Here is a 14,428-nt window from a genome sequence, read left to right as displayed (position 1 = left end):
GGCACCGACGGGACCGAGCTGCTGCCGATCTATCAAAACTTCCAGATAGACCAGCGCTAATGTTGAAGAATACGGAGGTTTTCATCTCCGTATCTGACAACAAACACTGTTGCTTAGCAACAGCTTGTAAACACTCGGCCCGTACCTTGGAAGCGTCTCTGAAGCTGTTGCTAAGCTACAGGGATGCTTTCCAGAGCCTGACTGTTTTAAAAAAAAAAAAAAAAAAATGCTAGGAGAAGCAAAAAACCTAACCAAAATGGCTGCTGATTTCTGCCGTTAGATCAAGGTTTCTGGACATACAACCTCCGGATAAACCAAAGTTTCCTGTACCTAGGCTATTCACCTCAAATACTCCATGAGGTAGCAAGTTTCATATTCTAACCACTTTCTGGGTAAAGAAGTTTCTCCTGGCTTATTTATGGGGTTTTTTAGTGACTATCTTGTATTTATGGCCCTTAGTTTTGGACAACCTCAAGTGGAAACATCTCTACATCTACTCTATCAAACCCCTTCATAATTTTAAAGACCTCTATTTGGTCACCCCTCAGCCTTCTCTTTTCAGAAAACAGAGCCACAACATGTTCAGTCTTTCCTGATAGTTAGACCCCCTCAGTTCTGGTAACATCCTTAGAAATCTTGTTGGCACCTTCACTAAGGACTCTATGGCTGGAATTTTCCCATTGCAGAGAGTGCGGGTTTGGGAGCTGGTCGGCAGTTAAAAGCACTGAAATTGACAGTATGTCGGGAACCCACTGTCATCCTGTTGCCTTCCGCATTTAACTGGGATGCGTTTCAAAGCGTGCCACGGACCCACTCGGGAGAGGCAGGCAACCTCATTGAAGCAGTTAACAGCTCGTTGAGAGACCCTTTAGAGGCTTTTTAACATGAGGTTTCAGCTTTTACTGCTTGTGCACGGAATTCATGGACTTCCTGAAGCTTGCCTGTGAAGGCAAGGTGAGAGCTCAGTGACCATTGTGCTAGTTCATTAAGTGACAGCTAGAAACAGCACATAAATACACACATCTTACACCTGCTTCCTTGCCTAAGGGAAAGGCTCTTGCTGACACCATTTTGTGCAGAGATTTTGCTTTCAGGAGTTTGCAAGTGATTTCTGCAACCTCGGAAGCCACTCTCACTACATTGCTAGTCACTCTCACTGCATTGGAGGATTGGGCCTCTGATCTCCACTTTACCTGGCATCTATCAGATCAGCATGGGTGCCACTTATGCTGTTTCACCTTGGACCTCAGAATCGGACCAAGATGAGCCCCAGCACCAACACCACCAGCCACAGCAGCAACAACACCAGCATCCTTCTCGCCGAACTGATGTTCCACAGGAGAGAGGGGATCAGCACAGGGCTGCACCATGCCAGAGGTGATAGCCCCCAACACAGGGTATACAGGCAGAGGATGAGCTTCCTGGACATGACTGAACTGCAGTGCTTCAGGAGGTTCAGGCTATCACGTCAGGTCATGGCAGACATTTGTAGCTTGCTGGAAGAAGACCTGCTGCTGAGAGGACCTGGTGGACACGTGTTACCAGTGGCTGTCAAAGTCACCACCGCCCTCAACTTCTCCATCTCAGGCTCCTTCCAGGGATCTGCAGCAGACATTTGCAGGATCTTGCAGTCAGCCACCCACAGGTGACTGATGCCATGTTTCACAAGTCAGCCACTTATGTACAGGGGCAGGGCATCATCAACTGCACACATGTGGCCATCAAGGCACCCCCAGATCACCCAGGAGTGTTCATGAACTGGAAGGGCTTCCACTGCCTCAATGTTCAGCTTGTCTGCAACTACAAAAAGATCATCATGCATGTGTGTGCGAGATTCTCAGGGAGCTGTCATGACTTTCGTCCTGCGCCAGCCCACCCTCACTCAGCTCTTCACACCTCCGAACAGACTTACCAGTTGGCTGCTTGGCGACGAGGGCTATCCACTGAAGATGTGGCTGATGACACCCTTGACGAGGTCAAGCAATGAGGCCGAGGAGCACTATAATGAAAGCCACATGACGACCAGATGTGTGATTGAGCAAGCAATCAGCATGCTGAAGATGCGCTTCAGATGCCTTGACAGATCTGAAGGAGCCCTTCAGTATGTACCAGCCAGGGTCTCCAGAATGATTATTGTATGCTGCATGCTGCACAACATAGCACAGCAGCAAGGATTGGAGCTGCAGGAGGAACAAGGCGCAGAGCGCATAGCCTTTTTGGAGGAGGAGGAGGAGCAGGAACCTGAGGTGGAGATGGCACCAGCAGCGGCACACATTGCTGCCCGAGAGGCCCGGGATGGACTCATAATGGCACGATTTAGTTAAGTTGCAGCAGTGCACCCATCTGGCTCCCAGATGTTGTGCCAACTTCCTCCCCCGCCCCACCACCAACACCACAAAGCAGTCCTAAAATGACCAAACCATTCCTGTCACCCAAACCCCCATTGCTTGAGATTAAGTAATGTCTCACCATTCACTCCAAGTGACAAGGCAACTTCCCAGGTAGCAGGCAAAAATGGAAAAGATGGGAAAATGGTGCAAAGAAATACATTTATGTGCATCATAAATAGCACTGAAACTTAACAGTAACATTTTGGCAAACACCCATGTGCTTACCCTTGTGCAACAACGATTGTGTCATTTTTCTTTTCCGAGTGCTTCTACGAGGTGCACTCCCTGTGGCTTCAGCAGAGGTAGAGGCAGCCTGCTCACTTCCCTGCTCTGACTGCTTAGACACTTTTGGCAGATGTCCTCTGGGTTTTGGAGCCTGTGAGGGCCCTGCCAAAGACTGCTCCTCCTGCAACTGTGCAGGGGCAAACTTGGCCATCGGGATCCAAGGCAGCACGTGGGGCTCTGACTGAGAGGGAGGCAACGGGGGAGAAGTAGGAGCACTTTGAGAAGCACCCCCACTTCCATGTCCCCTCTCACCATCATCCTTCTCATGGGCCACCCGCAATTCCCTGCTAACAAGGAGCTGGCGAGCACCTTGCTGCACATCAGTGGGGCCCAAGTCTACGTTGGTATCCCTTCTAGCAATGAGTTCAATAAGAGTCTGCAAGCTGTAAGAAATCATGGATTGAAAGAAATAATAGTCTGTTACGGGTTCCCTAGATCAGCAGTTTGCCTAAGTTGATGACACAGAAAGATTCCAGTCATGTCAGAAAAATAGCTGTACAGAGAGTTGAATTACAAGGTCAGAACAGGCCTTTGAGTGGGCATAGCTAGGCCTGATAAGGGATGAAGCAAGGAGCTGTAGGATAAATAAGCTGTCTATGAGAGGGCAACAAGACCTTTAGAACAGAGATAAGGAGGAAAATGACCTCATAGATAGCCTCTCCCTTGTAATTGAACAATAGGATGGGTAAAAATGATTGACACCAGGTATCCACCAGCCCATCGAATTCAGGTACAAAAACAGACGACCAAGAGAGGAAAACAGGCAGTTAGGGGGCGAAGGCTTCCCCGAGGTGGCTACGGCCTAACACTTTGGTCAAGTTTAGCCGCTGAGGTGGCTGACAGCCTAACAACTCCAACAGCTCAAGGGGCAACCCAACGGCAGTGACCGCTGCCGCAGACTGCAGGAATCCACCCAATCCGAGACCACCGTACTGCCTCACCATCCGTTTTGTTCCGTTTCAGGGCCATAGATCTATCAATTGCATGTAGTAGTATTTGAGTTATGCTTAAACTGTAGCTCTCTAATAAAAAGCCTTACAACTCCTAAGACCCTTTGGGTAATCTGTGTGTGACCTGTGATCCAAATCATGCTCTTGTTTGACTGGCGCATTAGATGCTTCATGCAGGTGGCCATCCTTTCCATGGAAGAGCACATCATCGCCATCACCAAAACATCATGTTGGAAATGGACTCCTCCATTCTCCCTACAATCCTGCACATCACAGCTGGAAAAGCTGCCAGAGCCTCGCACATTTGTTGCTGCTCCTCCAAGATCAACCTCTTTCTCAATGGCCCCCGAGGCTCAGCATCTGCATCCAGCTCAGCAGAGCTTAGAGCATCCTGCGCCCTCCGGCAAGGACTCTCCACTGCTGTCCCTCTCTCCACCATCTGCTCTTGCTGACTTGTGATGTGAGAGACACCAGGTGACTATGGGGTCGATTTTGTCGAACCTGTCGGGAAGAAGGCGGGACTTCCCCTTTCGGGTTTCTGACCCGCCTACATCGACGTCCGGCCAATTCGTGCGATTTTCCCTTGATTGACCTTGTTGAGCCCGCCCGCTCAGCAGGCCAATTAAGGGCCACCCAGCAACAGGTGACGTCACAGACTGAAATTTCATGTGTCAAGATTTCTGACAGATGAAATATCAGTGTTTTACAGCTGTTTGAAGCTGTCAAATACTGACAGTCTGATTTCTAAGATGAGTCCTTCTGCGCAGACTCATTTAGAAATCTCAGCAACACTAAAAGCTGAAGGCTGTCACTTTTGACAGATCGCAGCCGTTCAGCTTTCAGTTCCGGCTGAGTGCTGCGCTCCCGATGGCTACAAGAAGAAAGGCTGTGAAGGTAAGTACAGGTAAGTAAAAGTTCTTTACACACTTTAGACACACCAAACACACTTACCTTTACACTCCTGCACCCATCACTCACCTGAGCACTGACATCGCGACCCCTCCAACTCATTCAACCCGACGGCCCGCTGCTCTAACCTGGCGTGGTTTGGAGCCATCGGGAAACCCACACGAAACCCCTCAAAATGGGGATTAGGCTAAAAACTGCCTGTTAACTACCTGTTAACAGGCAGTTAATTGGCACTAATCCCTTCCCGCCTGGTTTTGGCGGGTCCCAGTGCGGGGCAGGTACCCGCTGCCCCTGAAACTTACGTGGGGCGGGGTTTTGGTCGGAATGGTGTCGGGACCCCCAAAGTCGGGATTTCCCCCCCCCCCCCACACGCCTGAAACCCCACCTGACGGCTCCCTGAAAATCTAGCCCAATGTCTCTCTCCATCTCCCACCACCAGCAGCTCTGCCACTCCACGTAATTCCAGCGCCGCCTCCTCTGCTGGCGTCAAAGTTGTGTATATTGGAGAGCCACCTCTGGTTCTTTGTCTCTCTCTCTCTCTGTTGTTCTGCACTCTCTTCTCCTGCAATGAGGAAAAGAAGAGAACTTTGAGTGAGAGTGATGGAATAAGTGTAAGGGATGGATGGGCTACATCTGTAGAGGGTGACTATGAGGGAGTGGCGTGACATTGCCAAATGGCCTCCTTCTGTGGTGCTACTTTCTATGATTGGCATTAGGCTGAGGGTGAGTGTCAGCGGGGGTTAGTCAGATGGGGATGTGAGTAGGTGCATAGACAGTGAGGGATGGGTGCACCTGCATGGTAGTTTGGTGTGAGGAGTGACGTGCAGGAGTAGGCTTGGGAAGGCAGAGTGATGGGGTTGGTGTGACAGGCACATCAGGATGTAGTTGAATGACCTCATGAGATCATTAAATCTCTTCCGACACTGTATTCAGGAGCGGCTCACTATACCCCTGCTGCTGACTTTGTGGGTGATGTCCAGCCACGCCCTCTTGGTATCTGGCTGGTCTCTTCCTGCTATTACCAGGGAATAGGACCTCCCTCCATGCTTTCACTCCCTGGAGCAGGACTTCCAGGGAGGAATCCGAAAACCTGGGCGCAGCCTTCTGGCGCTGAGACTGCATCCTTCCTCGCACCCTCATAGTCAAAGTCTTGGATGGATAAGCATAGGCCCCTCTCCCAACCACCTCTGAGCCTCCTACAACAACCTTCAACTGTGATGTGTGCAAGGCTCACTTAAATATCTGAGCTGAAGGCGAGTCATCGGTGACATCATCAGACTCGCTCCAGTTAATTGGCTGGGAAACCCGCATGACTCATTCAATTGATCTAATTCAGTTAAATGCACAGTGGAGAGCGCGCTGATGTAAAGTTCGTGTGGCGACATGCTACACCCCTGCAACCAAACCCACTCACAGGTAAAATATTCCAGCCTGTATCCTATTTATAATATGTTGGGTGTCAAAAGAATTGTGTGCCCTTTTTAGCAATTATATTGCACATAACTGACACAATATTAAATGGGGCAGATTTTGCGTGGAAATGAGCGACATGGATGTCCCTGTGCCCAGCCTTGTTGGGGCACCCGAGAAAGCAACTGCTGCAGAAAGCAGAGCGGCTAGAGAGCAGCTGGTGGCTAATACATTTGCAAGGTGCTGAGAGTGTCAAGATGCTTCCTCCCTCCTCTTCCCCCAGCAAGGCACACAAAAAACAGACAAGATTTAAAGTCAAACAGTGAACTTTTATTGTAGCAGCAAATACTCGTTGCAAGATTTCTGAGGTAGTTATTTCATGTTCTTAGTGCAATACTTTAAATACAAATTGTTAACTAGCTATTTTCTACTTTGTAAACAGTTGTAATGTTAAATTGGTTGATAATAAAAACAGTTAAACACTTTAAAGTGATGACAGACTATACATCCAAAACAAAATGGGTAATTACACTGTGGCGTACTGATCACAGAACGGACACAATCCGCTTTCCAGTCCGTAGACTATAAATCAGGCGTCATGCCTTTAAGAAGGATCACACCTTTAAGAAACTCGATCTGCAACATAGTTAAGCCCAGAGCGGGGGAGGAGCAGTCAAAGCTGTGCACTGATGAAAGAGAGTTGTACTTGGTGTAGTCTCTGACTCCATTTGGTGTTCAGCATGCAGCCTCAACAATTAAACCTTTTCTGTTGAACCTCTCCGAGTTCAGTATTTTTTGCTAGGAGTACGTAGACTCCTACATTGGTGACCCCGACGCTCAGGACGACTCCTAAGCGTAACCATGGCTGACACAAACGCAGTTTCTGTGAAGCTGCCGGAGTTCTGGGAGAACCTGGCCACCGCCTGGTTCCTTCGAGCCGAATCGCAATTCCGACTCCGCGGCATCACCGCCGACGCAACGATGTACGACTACCTCCTCGCCTCCACAATCACGAAAGTCTGGACAACACTACAAAACCCTCCGGAGGAAGGCAAGTACGCACATCTCCAGGCCGCGCACATTAAAAAATTCACAGCCTCCCAATTCGTGCGCAACTGCCACCTCCTCGGCCTCCCGGGCCTCGGTGACTCCACGCCATCAGACTTGCTCTCACACATGCTTGCTCTGACCGACGAGAAACCGCCCGGCTCCCTCTTCCGCACGCTCTTTATCCGCCAACTACCTCCAAGGATCCGCCCTGCGATCGTGGCGTCCAGCCTCACGGACCTCGAGGCCCTGGCCGACGAAGCCGATAAGCTCCTGTCCGCCAGCTCCAACCACGCCGTCACCCCCGACCTGGCCTCCGCAGCGTCGGCACGCGCTCCACCCTCTATCGCGCGGCCACACAGCTCGGCCACGAGGCCCCCCAGGCCCCCACGTCCCCCAAGCCCTCCGACCCAGGGCTACTGCAACTTCCATACCGGGTTCGGCGCACGGGCACGCCGCTGCAGCCATCCCTGCCGTTGCCAACCGCCCCACACCGGCCTACACGATGGCCATGGGGCAAGCAGGCGCGCTGCTGTACGTTACGGACAGTGCCTCCGGACGCCGTTTCCTATGCGACATGGGCGCGCAGCGCAGCATCATCCCCGCGTCCGCCCTCGAGATCCAGCGAGGTGGCCGCGGCCCTGCGCTGGCTGCCGCCAACGGCACTGACATCTGGACGTACGGCACCCGCACCGTCACCATCGACCTCACAGGCCGCCGCTACCACTGGGAGTTTATCACCGCCAAGGTGCTCTTCCCGCTCCTCGGTGCGGATTTCCTGTGTGCCCACGGCCTGTTGGTCGACATGCCTCGGCGCCGCCTCATAGACATGAACACCATGTCGCCTGTCCCGGGCACCATGGCCCCCTCCCAACCCGCCGAAATGGTGTGGCAGTGCCGCGCCCGCTCAACGGACGACTACTCAGCACTCCTGGCTGAGTTCCCAGCCCTCACCAACCCGACCTGCTCCCCGAAGGTTGCTAAGCACGGGGTAGAACACTTCATCCCCACCACAGGCCCACCCGGCCAAGCTGGAGATCGCGCAGGCTGAGTTCGCCACAATGGAACAGCTCGGCATCATCCGCCGCTCCAACAGCCCCTGGGCCTCCCCACTCCACATCGTCACCAAACCCGATGGGGGATGGTGCCCCTGCGGGGACTACCGGCGCCGAAACAACGCCACCATGCTGGATCGGTACCCCATACCGCACATTCAAGACTTCTCGGCTAGACTGGCCGGCCGCTCAGTCTTCTCCAAAGTCGACCTGGTGCGCGGTTACCATCAGGTGCCAGTCCACCCCACGGACGTTCCCAAGATGGCCATAATCACCCCTTTTGGGCTATTCGAGTTCCTCCGAATGCCCTTCGGCCTCAAAAACGCAGCCCAGGCCTTCCAGCGGCTCATGGACTCGGTCCTCTGGGACCTGAAGTTCCTCTTTGTCTACCTGGATGACATCCTGGTAGCTAGTTCCTCCAAGCAGGAACACATCGAGCACCTCCGCACCCTGTTCCAGCGGCTCAGTGAGCACGGGCTCATCATCAGCCCAGCCAAGTGCCAATTCGGCCTCAGCAGGATCGAATTCCTCAGCCACCACATCACACAGGACGGAACCATTCCCCTGCCCGCCAAGGTGCAAGCCGTCCAGCAGTTCCCCCGGCCTACCACCATCAAAGGCCTCCAGGAGTTCTTGGGGATGATCAACTTTTACAACCGCTTCATTCCCGGAGCGGCCTCCCTCATGCGGCCCCTATACGAAGTCCTCCGGGGTAAGAAAGACAGAATGGCGATCGAGTGGTCGGCGGACATGTTGACCGCTTTCGACTCGACCAAAAAGGCGCCCGCCAACGCCACCATGTTCGCTCACCCACAGCCCAACGCCAGGGTGGCCCTCACCACGGACGCCTCCGACCACGCGGTCGGCGCCATGTACGAACAGTGGGTCGACGGGGCCTGGCAACCGCTGGCCTTTTTCAGCCGCCAACTGCGCCCCCCGGAGGCCAAATACCGCGCCTTTGACCACGAGCTCCTCGCAATGTACCTGGCAGTCCGCCATTTTAGATTTCCTCTGGAGGGCCGCCCCTTCACCGTGTTTGTCGACCACAAACCCCTGACATTCGCGATGGCGAAATCTGCGGACCCGTGGTCAGCCAGGCAACAACGCCAGCTCGCCGCGGTGTCCGAATTCACCACGGACATCCGGCACGTCTCCGGTCGAGACAACGTGGTGGCTGACTGCCTATCCCGCCCCGCCGTCCACGGCGCCCACCTGGCAGTGGACTATGCTCAACTGGCAGCGGAGCAACGCACCGACCCCGATCTGCTCTCCGCGCCCACAACCCTCCCAGGGCTGCGACTGACCGACGTCGCCTGCGGCCCGTCCGCCATCACAGTCAAATGCGACACCTCCTTGGCGCAACCCCGTCCCGGCGTCCTGGCGAAAACGGGTGTTCGACATCGTCCACGGCCTCTCACACCCCGGCACCCGCGCGTCCATTAGACTGGTGGCCAACCGATTTGTCTGGCGCGGCCTGCGCAAAGATGTGCACATCTGGGCCAGATCCTGCATAGCTTGCCAGCGTGCCAAAATCCACCAACACGTCAAAGCCCCACTCGAGGAGTTCACCGTGCCAGAAAGAAGGTTCGACCACGTCCACATCGACCTCGTCAGCCCCCTGCCGCCATCACAAGGTCACACGCACCTGCTGACAATCGTGGACCGTACCACCCGCTGGCCAGAGGCCATTCCACTGATGTCCACCACCACCGCCGACATCACAAGGGCATTCATCGGTACCTGGGTCGCTCGGATCACACACAGAAACAAACAGAAACCCCTCAGTGCAGATAGAGGCCATTTCGGCCCATCGAGCCTGCACCGACACATATCCCACCCGATCCCCGTAACCCCTACACCAACACATATCCCACCCTATCCCCGTAACCCCACGTATTTAATCCCCCTAACACTAAGGGTCAATTTTATCATAGCCAATCAACCTAACCCGCACATCTTTGGACTGTGGGAGGAAACCGGAGCACCCGGAGGAAACCCACGCAAACACGGGGAGAATGTGCAAACTCCACGGTGTTCCCTCCGACATCACGTCGGATAGAGGCCCGCAGTTCACCTCTGATCTGTGGGTTGCCATCGCCCGAAACCTCGGGGTGGCCGTTCACCGCACCACGGCTTACCACCCCCAAGCCAACGGACTGTGCGAGCGATTCCACAGGTCCATGAAGGCGTCCCTCCGCGCCAGCCTCGAGGATGAGGCTTGGATCTACCGTCTCCCGTGGGTGTTACTCGGCCTACGCTCCGCGGTCAAGGAAGACCTGCAAGCCTCGGCGGCGGAACTCGTGTACGGCCAGCTGCTGCGCGTACCCGGAGAGTTCCTGCCCACCGCCACGACCCCCTGGTCGGCTGACCAGCAACACCGCGCTTTCGCCAACCGAGCACAACAGTTCGCTCCAGTACCCACCGGCCGGCACAGCAAACCAGCAACCCGCGTACCACCTAGCCTGCACATGGCCAAATTTGTTTTCGTGCACCATGCCGCCCACCGAGGACCTCTACGGCCCCCATACGATGGACCCTACAAAGTACTCCAGATGGGGAACAAGTTCTTCCTCCTCGAAGTGGACAGCAGAACTGACAAGGTGTCGGTTGACCGGCTCAAGCTGGCGCACCTAGAGCCCAATGAACCCGTTCAAGTGGGCCAACCCCCACCACGGGGCAGACCGCCTAAGAGCCCGACGCGTCCGACCGCCCCGCTCCCGACACCAACCGCCAAGAGCCGTTCCGGCCGTGCCATCAAGCCACCACGCCAGTTCGTACACTCCCTACTAGCGGATTCTGGGGGGAGCTGAATGGCCTACCGATCACAGAACGGACACAATCCGCTTTCCGGTCCGTAGACTATAAATCAGGCGTCATGCCTTTAAGAAGGATCACACCTTTAAGAAACTCGATCTGCAACATAGTTAAGCCCAGAGCGGGGGAGGAGCAGTCGAAGCTGTGCACTGATGAAAGAGAGTTGTACTTGATGTAGTCTCTGACTCCATTTTGTGTTCAGCATGCAGCCTCAACAATTAAACCTTTTCTGTTGAACCTCTCCGAGTTCAGTATTTTTTGCTAGGAGTACGTAGACTCCTACAACACTATCATTCCAAATAAATTTCAATAAATAACACACCAAAATTTCAGTAATAGCAAACATTAAAAAATGAACAGACATGCCCCCTCGCATCCGTGCCTGAGGGTCGAAGGAGGTGGATTCTGCAAAAGGTGGCATTCTACTGTCTCCTGCGCCTTGCCCTTCCCAGTGATTGGACCCCTCTCATGCCAAGGGCATGACCCCTGGGTGCTATCTCTTGCCCTTCAGCAGTTGACTTGTGGCTGGGTTGCTGCTTCTGAAAGGCAATATTATTGCCGGAGCTGCTGGCTTGTGGGCCTGCACTGTGTCTGTGCTGGGAGCAGGCAAGGGGGGTTCTGTGGGGGTCAAATGAATGACCGCTGAACCTGCTGTCTGCAACTGCAATAGTTGAAAGAGAGACTCGATTACCTGACTATTCGCCTGATGCATCAGGGCCAGAAATACTGTGAACCAACGTCGATCTGAGTAACAATCATCTGTGTAGTTATGGCCAACTGATTAGTAATAGTCCGTATACCTATAGCCAACTGATTACACAGATAGCTCCCATGAATCTCAATCTGCTGTCTGATAGAGGCAAGAGAGTCAAGTTTCTTCTGCTGTGTGAGCATTGCTTGCCTCAAACCTTCAATCTGTTGCACCTGAGTGTCAAAATCAGCCTGCTGTGTTAAATGTGTTACTGCTTCTCCCACCTGCTCCGTGGTATCAGCTTAGCGGCTGGCTGTGGAAGGACAGTCATCTGTGCCTCGCACAGAGCCAGAGGGGCCAGGAGATGGAGAGGCGGTGATCAGCGTTTCATCATGGTCAAGGTCCCCACTTGGCATGGCCACCCACCCAGAGTCCCCACCCTTCCACTCACTGCCACTCCACAAATTCCTCTTCCCCCGCCTCACTTACTGTTCACACTTGATCTGTAACCCTCTTCCCCAGTGCCCTCTCCAGGCCCCATGTGGACATTCTCTGCAGACGCAGACTCGACGCACTCTTGATCCCATGCGTGCAAAGACAGCTGTCCACCTGTGGGAAGGAAACAATTAACATTTACAATGGTGAAGCACATTGATCTGGCACATCACAGCAGCTGATAATCCGTGCACACCTTACAGCCAGCCAACATGTTTTAAACGTACAGCTGGACAGAGCAACAATGAAACACTCACCTTTCCTTACTCCAATGTCTGATTGGGCACCAGACACTGAACTGTCGTCACTGATGCCCAACAACTGAGTGAGCCTTTCCTCTTGCTCCGTCAACTTCTTCAGGATGGCCACACCTTTGCTTGTCATGGCACACTCTCTGGCGTTACGTGCCCACTTACTCTAAACAGATGAAAATTAAACTTCAGTTTTTGCTTTATTGTTGGCTAAAAGAGACCAGCTGGCTGCTTTGGAGACAGGGTATTGTTCACTAATTGCCATTTCACACCTCAAATCTGTGGAATACAGATAAGATGTTTACAAGTACAATTATAGTTTTATGACTAATTGACTAGTTGACTGCATAATGAAGTCACATCACAACAGCTATGCACATAAACAACCTCTTGTATTTTGCTATAGTAAAGTAACATTTCAAGAAATCTTATATTTAAAATTTCTAATAACTGTACAAACCTTAGCAGATCGTGTTAAATCATTCTGTTTTTTGCAACATTGTTCTGCAGTATGTGGCACGGTAGAGTTCACAGTAACAGCCTGTGAAACTTGCTTCCATGCTAACAAGCTTCCTTTACGTGGTGCTCTGGACTTTTCACTCCCACTGAGGTGCTGACGCTTCACCTCATAATCATCATAATCATAATCATAATCAACTTTATTGTCATTGTTAGTGCACAAGTGCAGTACAACAAAATGTAGGCTTGTGGCTCCCGAGAGTGTACATTTAGATTAAGACATTTAAACATTCAACATTCATTTGGCTTGTAATACATTAACATAAACATAATAAAGTGCATTGACAGATGTGCAGGCTTTAGAGTTTATTTGTGGAGTTCAGTAGGATGACAGCCCTGGGAAAGAAGCTGTTCCTAAATCTGGTCGTTCGGGTGCGAATGCATCTGTAGCATCTCCCAGATGGCAGGGGGGCGAACAGACTGTGGCTGGAGTGGGTAGGGTCTTTGATGATGGTCCGTGACCTCTGTAAACAGCGTTTCTGGTATATGTGCTCTATGGTCGGTAGCCGGGTGCCGGTAATGCGTTGGGCAGTTTTGACTACCCGCTGCAGGGCTTTCCGGTCATAGTAGCTACAGCTGCCATACCATACCTCCACATCATTGAGTGTGTTCAGGTCATCTTCAGTAAAGTTCTGAGCCCTCTTCATCTCAACTTTCTTTGCCGTTTCCATATTCTCTCTGTAAGTAAGTGCACACCTTTACTTTTACATTATTTTGCTCAACTTTTTACAAACATTTTGCCGTTTCATTAAAACTTTAAAAAATTATTCAAAGTTTAAAAAAAAGTCTTTAAAAGTCTTTAAAAATCTTTAATAGTCTTTAAAAGTTTCTAAACATTTTTTAAAGTTTTTATAAACATTAAAAAGCACTTACATTTAACTAATACAGGTAATTTCAATGCTACTCGCCTCTGCAGACTGAAAGAAGCTTCTGTGAGCGTGACTTAGCAAATGTCAGTTTTGGCAGATTTTGTGGGCGCGTCTTCTCTTGCGCATAGGCTTTACGCTGCGATCCTGGGCACCGTGATGCAATACGCTGCGCAAAGCTCTGCAGCACCGGACAGCACGTGTATGTGTGCTGCCTCGCACAAGGTAATTGCGAATTCTTTTCGGAGGTCGGCGGCGTACTCCATAGCTATGCCGTCGACCGCAATTTCTGGGCCAATATTTTTCAGCTTTAAATCCTTTTGTGAAGAATCGCATACATCAAGGACTTGTTGCACACACCATCATCTATCACCAGCAATAAAAAGGCTCAAAAGGTTAAATAACAAGTGCTGGATATAAGCGCTATACTTGTCTTAAAAAACAGACACTAGAGAAGTCAGGCCGTGGCCAGAATCTAATCTCGGGGTAAAAAGCTTTATGGTTACTTGGTTAGACTATAGCCTTATAATGCATGTTGGATTATTCTCTATGTAGCAAATGACCCATTTATAAATCTATAATATAATTGAAATCTTGAAGCTGAAAAGTCCCGTAGGAAAACCATTTGCTCAGCTATCCCTTCCTGGGTCTGTTTTCCTGTATGTACCTATCTATTACTGTCTCCAGCTTTTGTGTCAAGGTGGAATTGAACAGTAATTAAGAACATTTCTTGTTTTCAGGAAAGA

At 51.6% G+C, this 14,428-nt stretch overlaps 1 protein-coding gene across 1 annotated transcript; it reads right to left on the bottom strand.

Moving 5' to 3' along the window:
- Positions 1 to 879: 879 nt before the first annotated feature.
- Positions 880 to 13,487, bottom strand: LOC147117579 (uncharacterized). Its single transcript, XM_085989380.1, has 6 exons — positions 13,407 to 13,487; positions 12,758 to 12,922; positions 12,304 to 12,463; positions 12,041 to 12,160; positions 1,742 to 1,800; positions 880 to 996 (listed from the first exon to the last, which is right to left on the bottom strand). Exons 1-6 carry the CDS (start codon positions 13,485 to 13,487, stop codon positions 880 to 882), a joined length of 702 nt encoding a protein of 233 aa, XP_085845506.1.
- Positions 13,488 to 14,428: the final 941 nt, after the last annotated feature.

This window comes from Somniosus microcephalus, chromosome 5 (genome assembly GCF_052327205.1).
Source record: "Somniosus microcephalus isolate GS21.2 chromosome 5, FLI_Smic_1.0, whole genome shotgun sequence".
Lineage (NCBI taxonomy): Eukaryota > Metazoa > Chordata > Chondrichthyes > Squaliformes > Somniosidae > Somniosus > Somniosus microcephalus.
This window is presented reverse-complemented; position numbering and strand designations above follow the sequence as displayed.